The sequence below is a fragment of the Caretta caretta genome, chromosome 20, assembly GCF_965140235.1.
Source record: "Caretta caretta isolate rCarCar2 chromosome 20, rCarCar1.hap1, whole genome shotgun sequence".
NCBI classification, from domain to species: Eukaryota; Metazoa; Chordata; order Testudines; family Cheloniidae; genus Caretta; species Caretta caretta.
The window spans coordinates 2582403-2599960 of record NC_134225.1 but is presented as its reverse complement, the minus strand read 5'-3'; the positions used below and the strand labels follow the sequence as shown (position 1 = coordinate 2599960).

The 17558-nt window shown below is 55.2% G+C and overlaps 1 protein-coding gene across 1 annotated transcript in view; it reads left to right on the top strand.

Annotated features, from left to right (window-relative positions):
* Positions 1-17558, top strand: part of ANKRD52 (ankyrin repeat domain 52) — a 51413-nt gene that overhangs the window by 5619 nt on the left and 28236 nt on the right. Inside the window, exons 3-16 of the mRNA XM_048831643.2 lie at positions 1608-1686; positions 3272-3342; positions 8068-8268; positions 9095-9182; positions 10745-10887; positions 11563-11775; positions 11976-12054; positions 12762-12876; positions 13695-13777; positions 13880-13997; positions 15044-15112; positions 15549-15689; positions 16372-16449; positions 16893-17004. Coding sequence (XP_048687600.1) covers positions 1608-1686; positions 3272-3342; positions 8068-8268; positions 9095-9182; positions 10745-10887; positions 11563-11775; positions 11976-12054; positions 12762-12876; positions 13695-13777; positions 13880-13997; positions 15044-15112; positions 15549-15689; positions 16372-16449; positions 16893-17004 — 1590 coding nt within the window. The remainder of the gene's footprint in view (positions 1-1607; positions 1687-3271; positions 3343-8067; positions 8269-9094; positions 9183-10744; positions 10888-11562; positions 11776-11975; positions 12055-12761; positions 12877-13694; positions 13778-13879; positions 13998-15043; positions 15113-15548; positions 15690-16371; positions 16450-16892; positions 17005-17558) is intronic.

Sequence of the window (17558 nt, the reverse complement as noted above, 5' to 3'; positions counted from 1 at the left end):
GACCCTCCCTGTTACCGAACAATGACTGGGTCAGCCTAGCTGTCTGTCAGTGTGTGGCACTGGGAGATTGGCGCTAGGTCAGTGACTAGTTGCTCTTTTAGACTGTTTGTCTAGGTCAGTGTCATGGGTTCTGTGTAAGTGGCTGAGTCTGGTTCAGCATCTTACTCTCTGATAGGCTCTGGGGCATTAATGAGGTTTCCCTGCATGCTGCTCCAAGCTGTGCTCTGGCCTAGTATTGTTTTCCCTGCATGCTCTTGGCCTTTGCATTTAATGCCTCAGCCTCCTTCTGTCCATGCTGCAGCATGCATGGGGTTAGCACTGCTGTGTACCCTGAAAGAATAGTGCACAGAGCAGCATGGGTCTGGGTCGAGCTTTGTGGACTGGCTCAGAGGGGAGGCCCAGCACTGGTTTTGGTGCCAGCCACTGGGACTAATGATTAGATCGTATCTTGACATCTTACAAAGGGATCAGGAGACTTTGTTCCGTGGCTGCCTTGTTCAGGGACGTGATAATTCTGTAGTCTCCTTCTCTTTAAAGGGAGTTGATCACGCTCATCCTTTCTCTAAAATGCCTTTGCTCTGTTGCTTGAAAAATAAGAGAGTGATTAACCCTTAACGCACATATCTCTTTGCGTGCTGATTTCACTTGGGAATGCGATTGGCCGGTTTCGCTTTCTGCTTCTCCAGGTTGTTTGTGCCAGTCCTACCAGTTGTTTTCTTGATTCTCTCTCTTTTTTTTTTTTTTTTTAATTAATGGGGGAAAAAATACAACTTTCATTAAATGCAACTAAAATGTGGGATCTAAAACTCTCTTCTGTGCCAATCTAACCCACTTGCTGTTTGCTGAGACTGAGCCAAATGCCTCAAGGCAGAGGTTACCCAGGGCCCAGCACCAAGTGAAGAAAACTGATCCTATCTAAGCTGTGCTTCCTGCACCTTTCTAGCCTCTCCCAGTCGTTTGGGCTTGGTGCATTTTGGGAGTTGCTCCTGCAAGCTTTTATTGTTGTTGGTATTTGACATAGAATGACGGGGTGTATGAAGGGCATGCGGAGCACCTTGGGGTAATAGTGCTTGGTGGTTTTATAAACCTTTCATGTAGGGATCTCCAAGTGCTCTGCAAACCTTCATTAAGCTTTACAACCCTGCGAGCTAGATACCATCTCTCTTTAGGGAAGCTGGAGCAGGGAGGAAGTGAAGTGACTTGTCCAAGGTCACAGAGCGAGTTAGTGACAGAGCTAGAAATTAGCCACCTGAGTGTCCTGGCTTCCAGCCCCCGGCTCTAACCACTAGACCCCATTCACCTCCCCAAACTGGGACTAGAACCCTGGATTCCTGGCTCCAAGCCCCTACTCTACCTGACAGATACACTTCAGTGCACAGTGCACCCTGAAGTGGACTAAGGTGTGAAAGGTAGTCCATTGCTTCCCCACCAGGCTGTCTGTTATTGCTGGTCCTAAGCAGACGCCTCCATCCACTCAGACTTACCCAGATGTACTCAGGCCAGGAAGCAACATTTTGGTCTTTCGGGTGCGGAAAGTTGGATGGGGAAAGAGCTGTGTTTGCTGTGTGGATAGTTGCATTACGGCCTTTTCTTATCTCCCTGTGCAGGACCAAGAACGACGAACCCCACTGCATGCTGCTGCCTACTTAGGAGATGTCCCAATCATTGAGCTCCTAATACTGTCAGGTAAGACCTGCAGCTGTCTCTGCCCAGTACAGCCAGCTGCATGGATGTCCTCAGGTTTAGCTGGCCTGGCCCTCCTGTGGGTCTAGCGCAGAAAGGCTGCTGCTCAAGGCATAGGGTACAAGGGTTTTTCATCCACAGGAGAGTTGGTGCTTGAGTCACAAGGGAAATGTCATTAGTTGCTCTCACCCAGATCCCAAGAGGAGGTTTGTGCAAATCTTAAAACAACCTGGAACTGAAATATTGGGGGTTAGGGGGCTGCAGATTGGGATTGAGGGGCACCAACAGACCTGGTGGGGGGAGCAGTGAATTGGGATTGAGGGGCAACGGCAGAGTTCGGGGGAGCCTACGGCAGTAATAATGGGGGGCTGTGGGTTAGGATTGGGGGGCATTGACAGAGTTCTATGTGGGGAGCCCAGAGCTGGGATAGCAGGGACTGGGGGTCAGGAGTGATGGGTAGTGACGGAACCTCGAACTGCAGGAGTGGAGTGGGGAGCCGCAGATCTGGATCATTTGCCGGGTGTGGGATGAGGACTGGAGAATTTTGCTCAGCATCTGCCTGCTGCGTACTTGGCTCTAACCCAAGTTACCAGCCCCTCCATTTTCCTCTGAAACTGCTCAAATCTACATCCAGGCTCGCTCTCCACACACCATAGATGGGCGAAAAAAGGCCCCTAATCTGGAATTCATTGTCATTGCTCCCTCTAGATGCCCTTGACTTGTCAGCAGTTTGCTGGTGGCGTGGAAGAGCCCCTAGTGATCCTAGACCAGCCCTGACAGACGTGTTTCACGTGGCTTTCAGGGCAGGGCAGCTCTGTGCAGCAGAGCTGGGGCAGCTGGGTTTTGCTGGTCCTAGGCTGGCACAGAGCCAGCAGGGCAGGGACTCCTGCAGTGCGGCTCTGGTCTCCTTCACCTGTACACAGAGGCACAGCTGACAAAGACCTACAGATTCCAGTATAAAATGCACCATCTTTGTCTGAGCAGCCTCCTTTTAGATCAAGATGACGAACTGCATTCTGGGACTGGTAGTCTTGTGGCCACTGAGCTCAAGGTGGAGCAGTGTGTGCTGGGAAATGTAGTTTTTTCCATCTAGCTCAGCGCTGCTGTCCCTCTGCCGGGCTAGCTTAGGCCCCTGGTGCCGGAGGGCGCCTTGTAGCATCTAAACTAAGGCTGGAGCCACCCTACAGCAGCATGACTGCAGAACGGCAGCTGTGCCTTCACAGCACCACTGTCTAGACCTTTACTGCAGTGACAGGCGGGGCTTGCGGATGTCGGTAGAATTCTTCCATCGGCCCCATTGTGTCTACAGCGCGGTTTCGATGGGCTTAACTACTGGCTCAGAGGTGAGAATTTTTCACACCCCTGAGCACTGTAGCTATGTTGACCTAACTTTTAAGAGTAGACCGGCCCTAAAGCTCGATACGGTTCCTTCTTTAACAGCAGAAATTGACGTGCTGTCTCCCCAAGCAGATACAGCAGTGGGTGTTTAAAAACAGGGACGGTGCCTTGGAGCATGTGGCAGTCTTGTACCCTGGCAGTGCCCCTTGCGCAGATGCGTTCACCTCCCCTTTCTGCTCCGTCTCCTCAGGTGCTAACGTAAATGCGAAGGACACTGTTTGGCTAACCCCGCTGCATCGGGCCGCAGCTTCTCGCAATGAGGTAGGTGCCCTTGCGAGCCTTGCAGTAATGAATCGGTCCGTCTCCTCTGGGCTCCTTTTTGAGTAACCGTTTTCTTTCCCGTGCTTTCTGCATGCCTGCTTGGATTCTGGCTGAGAGCCCGGGGGGGGTGGATGTTCTCTTTCGACGCAGTTAAAGGACCATTCAGACCCCATAATAATTTGAAAAATAGAAAACAGAACTGGGAAAGACCCGTAATATTCCCTTTACTCCATCCCCAATACATGGGTTCTCCCTACAGTATCTTCCCGTTAGGGCTTTGACTCGCTTTAAATGCCCCAAGTGATGGGGCTCCCACCCCTTTCTTTTAGGAGATGACGCCGCAGCCTAATGGATCTTACTGTCAGGAAGTATTTCCTGATATTCAGCCTTCCCTGGGCTTAACTTCACTTTATTAATTGTAATAATACTCCTGGGACCACCCTAGCCAATTCCCCTCCCACCGTGTTGCTTACACCTTTCAACTAGTATCACGTCCGCCCCCTCTGAGGGCTCACTTCTGCAGTCACGTCTGGGCACGTAAGTTTCTTTGCAGGCAGTGGCAGTTCTGTGTGCAGCAGGCCCCTGGGGCGGGCCCCCAATAATGTTGTTTAGCCAAGGTATGTATAGTTAAATCTTTCCTCACATGCAGCTCTCTGCATCGATTTCCAGCGTGTTCCTGTGACAATGATAAAGGTCAAGCACAATTCCCCCCGTGGATGAACAGAAATGAATCTGTCAGCGTGCACAGTACAGAAGGGTGGCAGCTGACATCATGGGCAGCAGAACAGGCTGGAGGTGCCAGGCTATACAGTGACTCCTGAGTGCTAAAAAAGGGGCTTTTGTACCAGGCGAATATTCCCTGGCATCCCACATGCTAGCTACTGATGGGAGTTTCTCTTGTATGCCAGGAATAGCAATTAGGTGTCTCAGAAATTTCTTCTTCCTACTTCCTCCGTGCCCCATCCTTTCTGCAGTTCCGTGAGCAAGTGTTGTCGAGCGCTTGCCTTCCCCACTCAAATGTCCCCTGCGAAACTTAAGCAAAGATTTAAAACTTTGAACCGAAACATCGTGAAATTGCCACTTTATTCTCAGTTCCTTTCGGTGCTGGTCCCCAAGAGATCTGTACCCGGAGTGAAACGTTAGAGCTGCTTCATCGCGAGCCAGTTCGGTCCAGTTCTGGGCAGAGATGTGCTGAAATGGGGGCTTTTATTTTGGTCACAGGGTTGTGACATGGATGGCAGAGGTTGGCTAAACAAATATAGAATCATAGGATCGTAGAACTGGAAGGGACCTCGAGAGGTCATCTAGTCCAGTCGCCTGCACTCATGGCAGGACTGCGTATTATCTAGACCATCCTTGACAAGTGTTTGTCCTACCTGCTCTTAAAAATTTCCAGTGATGGACATTCCACAACCTCCCTAGGCAATTTATTCCTGTGCTTAACCACCCTGACAGGAAGTTTTTCCTAATGTCCAGCCTAAACCTTCCTTGGTGCAGTGGAAGCCAATTGACGTAAGGACAGCTTGAGGGAGAGCGGAGCATTGTGGTCAAGCGGCTGGAGCAGGGGACTGGAAAGCTGAACCTTGTCACTACCTTGCTATGTGAACTTTGGCAAGCTGCTTTGTCCCTCTGTGTCCTTGTCTTGGCTGCGTCTGGAATAGGGATAGTAGCCAGCCTACCTTTTGGGGGGATTGTGGGGTCCAAAGCCCTTTGAGATGAGCTAGAGAAAGGCAGAACTCCACGGCAAAGAGGAAGAACCCCACGAGTCCTGGGCAGCAGGACAATTCCTGTTAATCATATTAGAACAGAGGAGGAGTGGGGAGTGTCTCAAAGGCACCGAAGGCATTTAGGAGCACAAATCCCACTGGCCCTCAATGGAACTTGAGCATCTAAATCTCTTAGGTGCTTTTGAAGATCCCCCCCCAGAATCTATCCCAGCGCTGGGGGGCATATTTCCAGGCAGGCAATTGCAACCCTGTTCTGGGTCCTGGCTTTGGATTTGAGGGCTGCAGTGCATGTTATGGGTGTGCTGGGGTCTCTCTTGTGCCCACCCCACCATTGCTCCGTTGGAGTGCCTCGCTCTCTGCTCTCAGTCAGGCCCCTTGGAAGGGGCCTTTCTGCTCTGCACACCAGTGCTCCCTGGAGGGAATCTGCCCAGAAAAGTGTTTAACTTCTTTGTTCTCCCCTAGAGCCAGTTAACTTGTGTAATGGCTTTTCTCTGCTACCCCCATGGCTTTAAGCCATTTCCAGCAGCTGAGCAGCCTAACCTAAGCCATCTCCCTTGCCTTTGTCCCCTTCCTTACCCCTACACACTTAGGAAGTGTTGCATTCCTGCTCAAGATCAGCTGGCCCCATGGGAAATGGGGTTGTGGTGTATTGTCCTTGGAAAGCGGGGGGAATGAGGATAAAATTTAGGTCAGTGGGTCACATGGGTCTGCGCCTGCGATCCTCACACCTCATGAGTCACTAGAGAATGCTCATTAACTGCAAGATCACAGGGCTCAGTGCCGGGGATTTCGCGCTGGGGAAGTGTGTCAGATCAGGCCTGTCTTTAGCCTTCGAATGGGCCGTACAGGCAACAGCAGGGCAGGTTTCCCCCATGCGCCACGTACTCCCCCATGTGACTTTTTGGAGGGGCCTTCTTAAGGGGTGAGAGGGGAGTCTGGTCTCCAGGAGGGCAGCTGCTGCTGTGATTTGGAAGGTGGCTGGTTGCCCTCTGGGAGCTACACCGAGAAGCTCCATGCAAGGGCCACCAAACGGTTCAAGAGCCTTTTGGTCGCTCCTGAGCTGGGCTGGATTCAAACCTGCCACCTAGACAGTCCGTGGCCCACACTGAGCCCGCCACCCCCCCCCCCCCCCCCCGCCCAGCACAATTCCACCATCAAAAGCCTTGTGCAAAGGAGTATTTTTTCCTTGGCCAGTGCCCATGTGAGGGCACAAAGCAGCATTCTGGGACGCGTGCTCCATCTGCATGCTCCCAAGGCTCCTGTGAGCTGCCAGCCCTGGGATGAGGAAGAACGAGTGGATCTCGTCAGAGCCAGGGACTCAGGTTGGAGTTGGAGGCATGGAGAGGTCTCTGCTGTTCCCTGCTGAAGAGGAACATGCTCTCCGTTCTAGATGCATCCCTCTTGCATGCTTACAGTTTGGAGAAGCAAACCTGAAGTGGAACCATTCAGTGCCACCCCTTGAGGTGGGCAGAGGGGTCTCTAGAGGAACATGCCAGCTGCTCCCTGCATGAAGGCGGATGTATCTGGCTTCAGATTCCCCAAGGGGCTTGGCTGGAAAATGGAGCTTTAAAAAGCATCACATTTTGTAGCTTCCGCGCCTGATTTCAGGGCCTTGATCATTCACATGTCCCACTGTCTGGGTCCAGTAGGTTGGTTCAGTGGTTTAGCCAGCTGTCTGAGATGCTTTTTCAAGGACGTATATCTTCCTTTCTCAGCAGGGGCTTTGGGTCAGGGGCAACATCCTTTCCTCTTACTGGAATGGCTTAGTGACAATAAGTTAACCCTCCCTTTGAGGCTTGTCACTGACCAGTCGGAGTTGCTCTAGGGTGAGATAGGCACAATCTTGAGAAGGCCTGGCTGCCCACAGTGTAAGGCTTAGATGTCCTGGTAAGCCAAAGAGACTTAGGCACCCAGCACACATTGAAATTCCATCTGGTGGGGGGCGGGTAGGGGCCTTTGAAGACCCCAGCCTGGGCCCCCTCAGTGTTCTGTTTGTGGGATCTTATCGTTTGTGGCTATCATCGGTGACTGCTTGTGGCTTCGTCTAGATTTTAGTGGTTTTAAAAAAGAAAAATCACGCAAAGAAATGAGGGACTAATACGAGTATCGACAGCTAGTGCCTGGTACAGCGCCCACTGCCCAGCCAAGTCTGCCAGCTAGCACCCCAGTCCTGAAGGGCAAACCTTGACTCACAGCCCTTCCGGTCCCAGGCTGCTTCTGGGTAGGCGCAATTGGGCTGAATTGTCAGGGCAGTGTTCTTGGAGGTGCGGATAGAATTCACCCTAGAGATGAGCCCATCACAGGCTGCTCAGCTGCTTCGGCCCCAGCTACGCTAGGAAAACGGGTGTTTCACACGTGATAGCCAGCACACTTAACATCCTTGTGGAGAAAAGGCACATGGTAGCTTTCTGGGTGTCAGCCAGGTAACCACGTGTTAAGCTACAACTTGCCCTGTCTGCACTAGGGTTTTGTACCATCCTAGCTAACGTGTGATCGTTACAACCAGTTTTAAAACACTGCCATGCCTTATTGTCCTACTGGAGACAGGGCCGGAGGGTCAGTCTCACTCCCCGACAGAGCCACCCTTCTGCAGCAGGCTACGTCTCAGCAGCGTGGCATTGAAAGGGGAAGATGACGGGCAAGGAGCTGCCCAAACTGGTAGCCATGGTGATGAGTGCAGTGCACAAAACCAACCACATCACAGCCTTCCCACACCAGCTTGGCCCGCCCGGTCTACAGCCCTGGGCACCAATATCCAACAGCTGTGATCAAGATGATGCATTGCATGCTGGGAGTTGTAGTCCCTGGGTGAGCTGTGGGCTGCCGTTACCGATCTAAGAGGCGGGTAGGGTAACCAGACTCGTTGCTAGTGATGAACCTGCCCCTTCACTCCTGGCTGCTTGGTTTAATTTCAAGACCGAATGGTGCTGCTTAGCTCCCGAGGCTTTGTCTGCCCCCACCAGCGTGGGGTACAGCCACCCTTTCTCTGTCCTGACAGAAGGCACTTAACCTCCTCCTGAAGCACTCGGCGGACGTCAACGCCCGCGATAAGTACTGGCAAACGCCGCTCCACATTGCCGCTGCCAACAGAGCCACCAAGTGCGCGGAGGCCATCATCCCCCTGCTGAGCAGCGTCAACGTGGCGGATCGCACAGGCCGCACGGCGCTGCACCACGCCGTGCACAGCGGCCACATTGAGGTGAGCGGGGTGCTGGGAGCATCACTCCCGGTGCGCACGTGCGTTTTCCTCCCTGAGGGGGTGCGGGCGGGTGGTCCGGAGGGAGGAGTCGCTCGGGACTTGGGGGTTCTCAGTCTGGTTCTGTGACCTTGGCATCTCGGCCTCCTTGTCTGTGAAGTGAGGGTGATCTCTCGAGGGAAGAGACTATGTGGAACTGACGCAGTGACCGACAAGCTCGGGACTCTGACCAAGTTGCTTTGTTTGCAGCCGTCTGTCCGCCTTTTGGCTTGGGAGCTCTTCGGAGCAGGGCCTGTGTTCCACGCTGTGTGTGCAGCGCCTGGCACAGTGGGGCCCTGCGGCTGATCAGAGCCTGGAGGCATTACCAGAATACAGACAAGGGGAGCCATGAAGCCTTGCTAAGCTGCAGGCTAGAGGGGGGCAAATGCTTCGTCCTTAGGTGCATGCGCTCTATGGGCAGGATCCTCAGACAGGGCAGTGGGGAGCCGGGGGTTGGCAGGGAGAGAAATCATCTACCATGGACACGCAACATGCAGCATCTGTTCCCTGCCCTCCGAACCCACCCGTCATGCCAGCACGCCCGTCTGGAGGGAGCCCTCTCTGGTATGACTGACCTCCTCTGGCCACATCCCCGGCTGGGCATGTTCAGCCAGCCAGGCTGGGGCTGCCGTTACTCCTAGGAAACGTTTAAATTGCAGCAGCACCTGGAGGCCATCTGGGCCCCATCGCTCCAGGTGCTGCAGAAAGCGCAAGGCTCTCATGGGTGCCGGGGTGGGGGTGGCAGAATTTGGTGGGAGCCGTTCCTCTAACTGCTTCCTCTCTCCTCCAGATGGTGAACTTGCTCTTAAACAAGGGGGCCAGCCTGAGCACGTGTGACAAGAAGGAGCGACAGCCCATCCATTGGGCAGCCTTCCTAGGTACATCTCCCTCTTGCCTTGCCCCTCTCTCCCTTTGTTAGCTGGCCCTGTTCTGATACAGGTACTTCCCAGTTCCCCAGTATCCCCTTTTTGGACTCTTCTGCAGGTACAGCTAGTGACACAGGCAATGAGTCTGGGGGGGTCTCACGGCTGTGGGTGTTCTCCCTTTCCCCCCGTCTCACCAATTCTGCACATAGTACCCCAAAACTGTTCCCTCCTCCTGCAGCTGCGAGCTCTTCGGGTGTCATTCCGCACCTGGGCTGGCATACTCGGGCCTGACTCCGTGTGACTGTTCGTTCGGCAGCCAGGGCTCCAGATCGCTCTTGTCCCGGGCCTGGGTGTGTTTGGCATCACATGGCTTGCCATGTGGCTTGGGATGATTTAATTGGGGATTGGTCCTGCTTTGAGCAGGGGGTTGGACTAGATGACCTCCTGAGGTCCCTTCCAACCCTGATATTCTGTGATTCTTTGAGAAGGACAAAGCCAGATGAGATCTGGCAGGCACGGTGGGAGGAGAACCCTCTTCTGGACTCTCCCATCAGCGTGTGGTTGCAGGGGGGTGGGGGAGATGCTGGACTTGGGAGGGCACGTAGCACCTTTTGGATGCAAAAAACGTTATGAAGGTGTAACGGGATAGCCTGCCCGGGGGGGGGGGGGGGGAGGCAGCCAGCCTTGATTGGTCAGGCCACTTATGCCACACATAGCTATCTCCTGGCCTCAGGAACAGGACTCCCTGGGGTCAGGTGATGGCCTGTTACGCCCCGGGCCTCATAAAAGGGCAGAGAACTCAAGCTGGTGGGGAAGACCACAGGGAGCAAGCTGGGCTTCTGGGGAAAGCCCTGAATTAGGGGCTGGGAGGACTCCAGGGAAGCAGCCTGGGCATCAAGACTCTAGCCCTGAAAGGCAGCCCAGAGGGAGTGATGGGAAACTGAGGCAGGGGGTGCTACAGGGCAGGTACGCCCTGTGACATAACACCTCTTCTCTCCTCTGTAACTTATGGGGGAACAAAGTCTGGGCAGTGACAGTCAGGGGGAAGCCTTGTGCCACTTGTTACGCTGCCGTCAGGCCCCGGTCCTGCTGCCATTAGCAGGCCGTGGCCAGGGACAGGGCGCTGCACGGGGGGGACGGTGCTAATACAACACCAGTGCTGCGCAGATGGGGGAAAGCAGGTCCCCTGCCACGGCTGGTGTCAAAGGTACAGCCTGTGGGATTGCCTGGCAGGAGGACTGAACTGCAGGGAGTTACAGCATTTCAATGCGGGGATATGGAGGCTAGACAAAGCTCTCGATCCACTTATCAATGCCCCTGCCTATACCACGTGGAGCAAGTGAAGTCAAGCTAAGACATTTCTATCTGAATCGCCTTATTAGCAAGCTTCAGGGCATGGTTGGGGGACGGGGAATCTTTCCCCCTCTGGGTCACCCGTGGAACGCGATGGCGGGTCCCAGTCTGGTGGCTGTGTATCGACCCCGATCCCCCATCGCCACCGACTCAGTCGCGGTGGTTGGGACTCGCTGGCCGCTGAGGTGCTGCAGCCCTGAGTTCCGGTTTCCTTGGCTCAGGGCATTTGGAAGTTCTGAAGCTGCTGGTGGCCCGGGGAGCTGACGTCACGTGCAAGGATAAGAAGGGTTACACCTTGCTCCACACCGCGGCAGCCAGTGGCCAGGTCGAGGTCGTGAAGCATCTGCTGAGGCTGGGAGTCGAGGTGAGGCCAACGGCGGCTTGGCAAACGAACGTGGCCAATTCCAGTCCAGCGCCACTGCGCGACTCGGGGTCCACTTGCTCTGTGGACTCTAAGGAAGGCACTGGGTGTAGGCAGACGCTGGGAGGTGTCCCAGGAGAGCGTGCAGCGTTTCCAGCCGTGTTAGTACTTGGATGGGTGACTGCCAAGGAAATCTGTGGGGGTGCTGGAAACTCTCTGGCTGTCGTGGGGGTAGTGAGCGGGCATTCTCACCCGCTGAGGTGGCGCAGATCCCAGCGGGATGCTGCTGGATGTGAAGCTAGAGAGGGAAAACTGAGGCTCTGGTCACTTGTGCTTTCCCCAGGAGTTAGGGGAGTTAACGCCGTTGTCCTACGCAAATTCCCCCTGGAATGAATAGCGTTTGGCCCTTGTTTCAGTTGGATTTGGGACTTTTCTTCACCTCCTGTGCTGAGCAGTCGGCATTTGCTCCTGTTCCTGTGATGACTTGAGGGGGTCCCTGGGAACGGTGGGTGGGTGACTCGTTGGGCATGGATGGGGAATGTGTGGAGGAGAGCAGGGATTGATGGCTTCTGGCTCTCTGTAGAGTGGGCTTCCCTCCCCCCTCCTTTTTCTTGGCCAGTCCCAGTGCATCCTTACCCAAGATCCCCTGAAGTCTCTTGGCTCTGTTCGTTCCTGCAGATCGATGAACCCAATTGCCTTGGGAACACTGCACTTCACATCGCCTGTTACATGGGCCAGGACGCCGTGGCCAATGAGCTGGTCAACTACGGCGCCAACGTCAATCAGCCCAACGAGAAGGGCTTCACCCCTCTGCACTTTGCTGCCGTCTCCACCAATGGGGCCCTTTGCCTGGAGCTCCTTGTGAACAATGGAGCCGACGTGAACTTTCAGGTACACCGGCTGGGGCCGGACCATGCAGACAAGATGTGCGGGGGTGGCAGGCGGATGAACTCAGTGGGGTTTGAGGAGTTCAGAACCCAGACACATGGGATCTTCCAGGGGCGGATGGAACTTTCACCCCTCGATTGCCGAGTTCGGGGACAGTTTGTCACCAGCTGGCTAGTTTCCCCCCTCCCTCTCTCTCTCTGCAGAGTAAGGAAGGGAAGAGCCCTTTGCACATGGCTGCCATTCACGGACGGTTTACGCGTTCTCAGATCCTCATACAGAACGGTAAGTGTCTCGCTGGACGCTGAGCTAATGTTCTTCTCCTACCATGTGTTTCAGTCCAGCTCTCTCACCAGCCGGTGCCTCCCGAGCACCCCGTCCCTCTCTCCTTTGTCAGTGTTTAATAGCATCTTCCAGGGGAATGAAGTGCCCTGCCTCCCCGCCAAAATCAGCTCTGGTCCCCAGCTGATCAGCCGTACCCCTCTCCGGTCGGCAGCACGGGGAGACGTACGCTAGGTCTAGATCTTAGATCTCATGGAACACCAAGCTGAAATTCCAGCCGCATGGAAGCTCAGAGCCAAAGAACCGTCAGTGCTTCTAGATCCTGCCTCAAGAGGCAATCTTCCTCTGAGTCCAGTGCCAGCCGCTGTCTCGGCTGCTGTGGCCAGGGCTGAACCGGGGACTGCCCGAGCCAAATGCAGGACCTGCTACAGCTTGAGCTAAAGAGCCCGGGCTCCCTAGCTGGGGCTGCGCTGGACTCAGACACTTCGCAGATCAGGCATCGGAGGTGTGCGTGGGTGTGGGGAGCGGGGGCTGTAACACATGCTCATCCGAGGGTTACGGCAGCAGTTACATTGGGCCTTCTGCCTGGAGAACGGCAGCGTGATGCTGTCTCGGTGCAGTGCTCCACAGCCCTCCGTGGGGAGCAAGTCTTGGGCTGCCTGGGCCAGGAACTCCCCACTGAGCCGGCTGCCTCTTGCTTTCTTTTCTAGGCAGCGAGATAGACTGTGCTGACAAATATGGCAATACCCCCCTCCATGTTGCTGCTAGATACGGCCACGAGCTGCTAATTAGTACTTTGATGACGAATGGTGCTGACACTGCAAGGTGAGGAGGCCTCCAGGCTGAACCCCCCTCTCGCTGGGGCCTGACGATGAGGGAGGTGCACTCGGGCAGAGAGCAGGGGGCGGGCTCATACGGTGGGAGGCAGTTTTCCCCCTGATGTGCCATTGACGTGAGGGATTCTGGGTTTTTTTGCCTTTCTCTGAAGCATCAGTGATTCTCCGTGGCTGGAGACAGGAGCGGTTAGACAGGAGGCAGAGCAGAGGAGCCTTCTTAGCTCCCGGCTGGTGGATCTTGCTCATGTGCCCAGGGTCAAACCAATCGCCAGATTTGGGGCAGGGGAGTAATTTCCCCCAAGGTCAGATTGGCAGGGACTTTGGAGCGTTTTCGCCTTCCTCTGCAGCATGGCACCCGGCTTGCTTGCTGGATCATCACTCATGTCTCCCCTATGGGCCTTGGGCGTGGGTAGCCCTTCATGCCACAGGCAGAGAACTGGAGACGCTGGTTGATTTTCCGGAGGACTGAAATGTTTTGATCTAATTATAGTCACTGGGCTTGATGTAAGGCTCTGTAGGTGGACCTGCATGGCCTGCGTTTAGACAGGAGCTCACACTAGGTCATCTCACGGTCCTGTCTAGCTTGGCTCTGCTGCTGTGCGGGAGGAAATTTGCTGAGCGTAGGGAGGGCTGACCGGGAGACCCTGCAGGCTGGCGTGGGGTAGGATTCCTTCTCCGTGCACGCTGCGCTCCTGGCCACCGTCAGGGGGCCAGGAGGAAGGACTGTCCGCTCGCTGGGGCTATGGCTTCAGAGGGCAGCGAGCTGTGACCTTTTCTTTCCTATCTGCCCTCTCTCCCTCTCGGCAGGCGTGGAATCCATGACATGTTCCCTCTGCACTTAGCTGTTCTCTTTGGATTTTCAGACTGTTGTCGTAAGCTACTTTCCTCAGGTGAGCAAAGCCTGCAGTGGCTTGGGGAGAGGAGAGGGGAGCATGTTGGGTGGGGAGGGAGCTGGCGAGTCCTCTCCTGACCTGCCGCCTCCTGCCCCGCAGGTCAGCTGTACAGCATCGTCTCCTCGCTGAGCAACGAGCACGTGCTGTCCGCGGGTTTCGATATCAACACACCTGACAACCTTGGGAGGACGTGCCTCCACGCTGCTGCTTCCGGAGGGTGAGTCCCTGCCCCAGGGCATGGCCAGGCATCGCGCCGGGCTGACCGGCCAGCCCTCTAGGGAGAGGAGACCAGCTGCTTTTGCCCTGTCACAGGGACATAAAGTTCATTAGCCCCTGTGCGTACCACAGTGTGTAATGTAGGCGGTGTGATCCAGTGGTCAGGACACGATTGGGAGTCAGCTCATCTGGGTTCCGTTCCCAGCTCTGGGAGGGAAATGGGGGCTAGTGTCCAAAGCAGGGCCTAGGAGCTGAGCCTTTTGATTCCTGGTTCCGCTGTGAACGTGCCGTGCCTCTGGACAAGTCACTTACCTTTGTTCCTCAGTTTCCCCATGTTTAAAATGGTTCCCTGTCTCCCGGGGGTACTGTAAGGGGTAATCAGGTCATGTTTGTAAAGCACTCTGAAGAGTGTCAATGCGAAGTATTAGTAACTAACGAATTGTATTTCCTCGGTGTGTTTAGTTCGCGTGGCCCACTACAGTTCAGTTTCATGCCATTGCAGAGTGATATCACAGAGCTGAAGGAGAACGCTTAGCACTGCAGAGTGGGTTGCACAGCTCTCATCTCAGCGGGGAAGGAGGGGCTCATGGAAGTGGTGCTTTTCCTCTGCTCAATCAGCAAGTCGGGCTAAGCAGGGAACAGCAGTCAGGGTCGTAGAAATCCAATGCCTAGATCATGCTAGCGGCAGAGGTCAAGTTTTATTACCCGTCGCTGCCTGTCTGGAATACCTAGATACAATTCCCAGTGGCTGCAGAGCAGCAAGAAGAGAGAAATTGAGGCACGAGCGTGTTCCGTGGAGAGCTAGAGAGTTGCTAGTGATAAGGGCAGCCCTCAGTACAGTGGGTCGTCTAGGCACCACGCCAGTAGGGACAGGCAGGGCGCTCGATTGTGCTCTCTCCTCTTACAAATGTGAAAGTGGGCTGTCGGCAGAGTGTAGGCAGAGCAGTCCCAGAGGGGCGACGCTGACAATAAGAGGGACGGCGTTCAGGTTCTGCGTGGTTCACCCCGGGCCCCTCTCAGCAGGTGTCCTCTCTGGTCCCTCTGCAGGAACGTTGAATGTCTTAATTTGCTGTTGAGCAGCGGTGCTGACTTGAGGAGGAGAGATAAATTTGGAAGGTAAGTCCTGATAGCGGCACACCCGTGTGAAGTGCAGAGAGAAGCGCTTTGTGAACAATCGCGCCCCCAGGGCTGGGGGACAGAGAACCAGGCATTAGGGGCGAATCAGTCTTCGGCCGAGCCCCTTTGGCTGGGAAGATCTGCGCTGAAGGTGCTCGCAGAGCAGAAGTCACCCATATTCATGTCCCCTCCTCCCCCCACTATGGGAGCCCAGCTCTGCTTCTTGGGGAGTTGCTGCTGACCCAAGGGGGAGCTGTTTAGCTTGGGGGGGTTGCATATTGCTGTGCCGTGTGTGTGTGTCAGTCAGCCCTGGCTGCTGCCCAGCGGCAGCTGTCTCTGCAGAGTCTTGCATTGTGAGGCCGCTGTCTCCTTGGGTTTGTAGCCCCTCTGCCTAGCAGCCGGTGTTCCTCACCCCGTTTTCTGCTCTCCTCCCCAGGACTCCATTGCACTACGCAGCTGCCAACGGCAGCTATCAGTGTACGGTGACGCTGGTCACCGCCGGAGCCAGTATTAACGAGATGGACTGTAAAGGCTGCACTCCCTTACACTATGCTGCTGCTTCGGATACGTACAGGAGGTAGGAAAGCCCTGAGGGACCTGCCTCCTGTAGCAGCTGATGCTGGATACCACAGGGCAGGGCCTAACCAGGATGGTCCGTGGTACTTCCTGATTGGAACGGGTACCCAGCTGTTCCCTAGCTCCCGCCAGCTGGTGGGAGGTGGTGCCTGGTGGCTTCTAAAGAGGAGGAGTGTTGCATAGAGTGTAAGGGAAAGGAAGGATAGGCCAGTGGCTATCTGTGGGCTCCTGGGGTCTACTCCCAGCTCTGCTGTGGGATGTTAGCAAGTCACTTCCCCTCTGGGCGTATGAAATAAGGATGATGCTGACTTGCCGCTGAGGAGGAGGGTTACTTAGGACCAACAGCTCTTGGTCCTAAGATGGTAGAAACAAATCGCTGATGAAGAACAAAGCCCCCTGCTTATGCTGCTGGGCCCACGTGCTGCAGAATATGGTTCTGCTATGAAGGCAGCAGGAAACGGGTCCAAAAGAAACGACATTCACCCTAGCGTGGCAGCAGGAGAGGGCAGAACCGAGGCTCGTCCAGGGCGGTGCGGCTGCTGCTGCAGGGAGTGGGTCTGGACCTGGCTTTCCAAGAGCGGAACGCGTCCGGGCGTTTGCGAGCTGGCTGGGGTCGCTCCAATTTCCCCGTCCCCCTTGGTTGCTTTGTCTCAGCCAGCTGACGCGGGCTTGTGATCTTTCAGAGCGGAGACTCATTCAGGAAACAGCCATGACACTGACGAGGAGCCACTGAAGGAGTCCAGAGTGAAGGAGGCATTCTTGTGAGTGGCCGATCTCAACCCCCTGCTTGAGGATAACATTTGTCGTCTGTCCCATCTTGCCGTTTCACTGCCGTCCCATGGCATGGGTGGAACCCTGTCATTTCCCCCACCCGCTCTCAGCTGAGTGGCACCCTCCGAGCCAGCGAGCTGGGGGCATCTCCAGCAGGCATTGGAGTGACTGACTTTTAATAAGGATCTGCCCTTGGATCAAAAGTGCCTTGAGGCAGATCCAGTCCTCACTAGCTGGGGTACCAGGGCATGGCGCTCTCATTGCCATTAAGGGGAATTTCAGGGGGGGCACTGAGTCCTTTTCGTGTCCCGTGTGCTGAGCAGCAAAGATCTGGCATTTGCACAGAATCTGTGCTGGCTGCTTAGAGCTGGCCCGGCAGGCGCGTCCATGGGAGCGTATGTCTGACCACCTCCTCTCCCCGTGCTTGTTGCAGTTGTTTAGAGTTCTTACTGGATAACGGTGCGGACGCGTCACTCCGGGACAAGCAGGGATACACCGCTGTCCACTATGCAGCTGCCTACGGCAACAGACAGAACCTCGAGCTGGTAAGCAGGCTGGGGGTGGGTGGCAGTCGAAGCTGCCTGGTGCCCTTTGGCTTACAGGAGACTCGAATGAGGAGTCCTCCCAGGGAGAAATAGGGGGGAAGTTTCTGCTCAGCCTCCGCAGCCAAATCTGGGAGTCTGGCAGAAGGCTTCCGGGGAGTGGCCGGGGGCAAGTGCAGCAGCCAAATATGCGGGGGGCAGAGCTGTGTGATGAGGGAGGAAGGAACTGGGATTATGCTGTAGGTTTAAAAACCCTTTGGGCTCCTAGTCCCCCTCCCTCGGATCTGGCTGAGGAGGGAAACCCATGCTTGCCAGCTTGCCAGTTCCCCCAAAAAAGATGAGATGAGAGCAGAGAGGAGACTTGGTGACTGGTGCACACAGATGTGCATGGATTTCAGGCCAGCTGCCAAAGACAGGATGGTAACCTCAGCCGAGGAGCCGCAGGCCAATGAGCGACTGCACTGGGCTGCTGTGGTGCTGCTGTGCATCTCAAAAACACACGGAGGTGCTCTCCTGGAAGACGGCATTGGAAGGCCATTTTTAAACACCCGTGACGA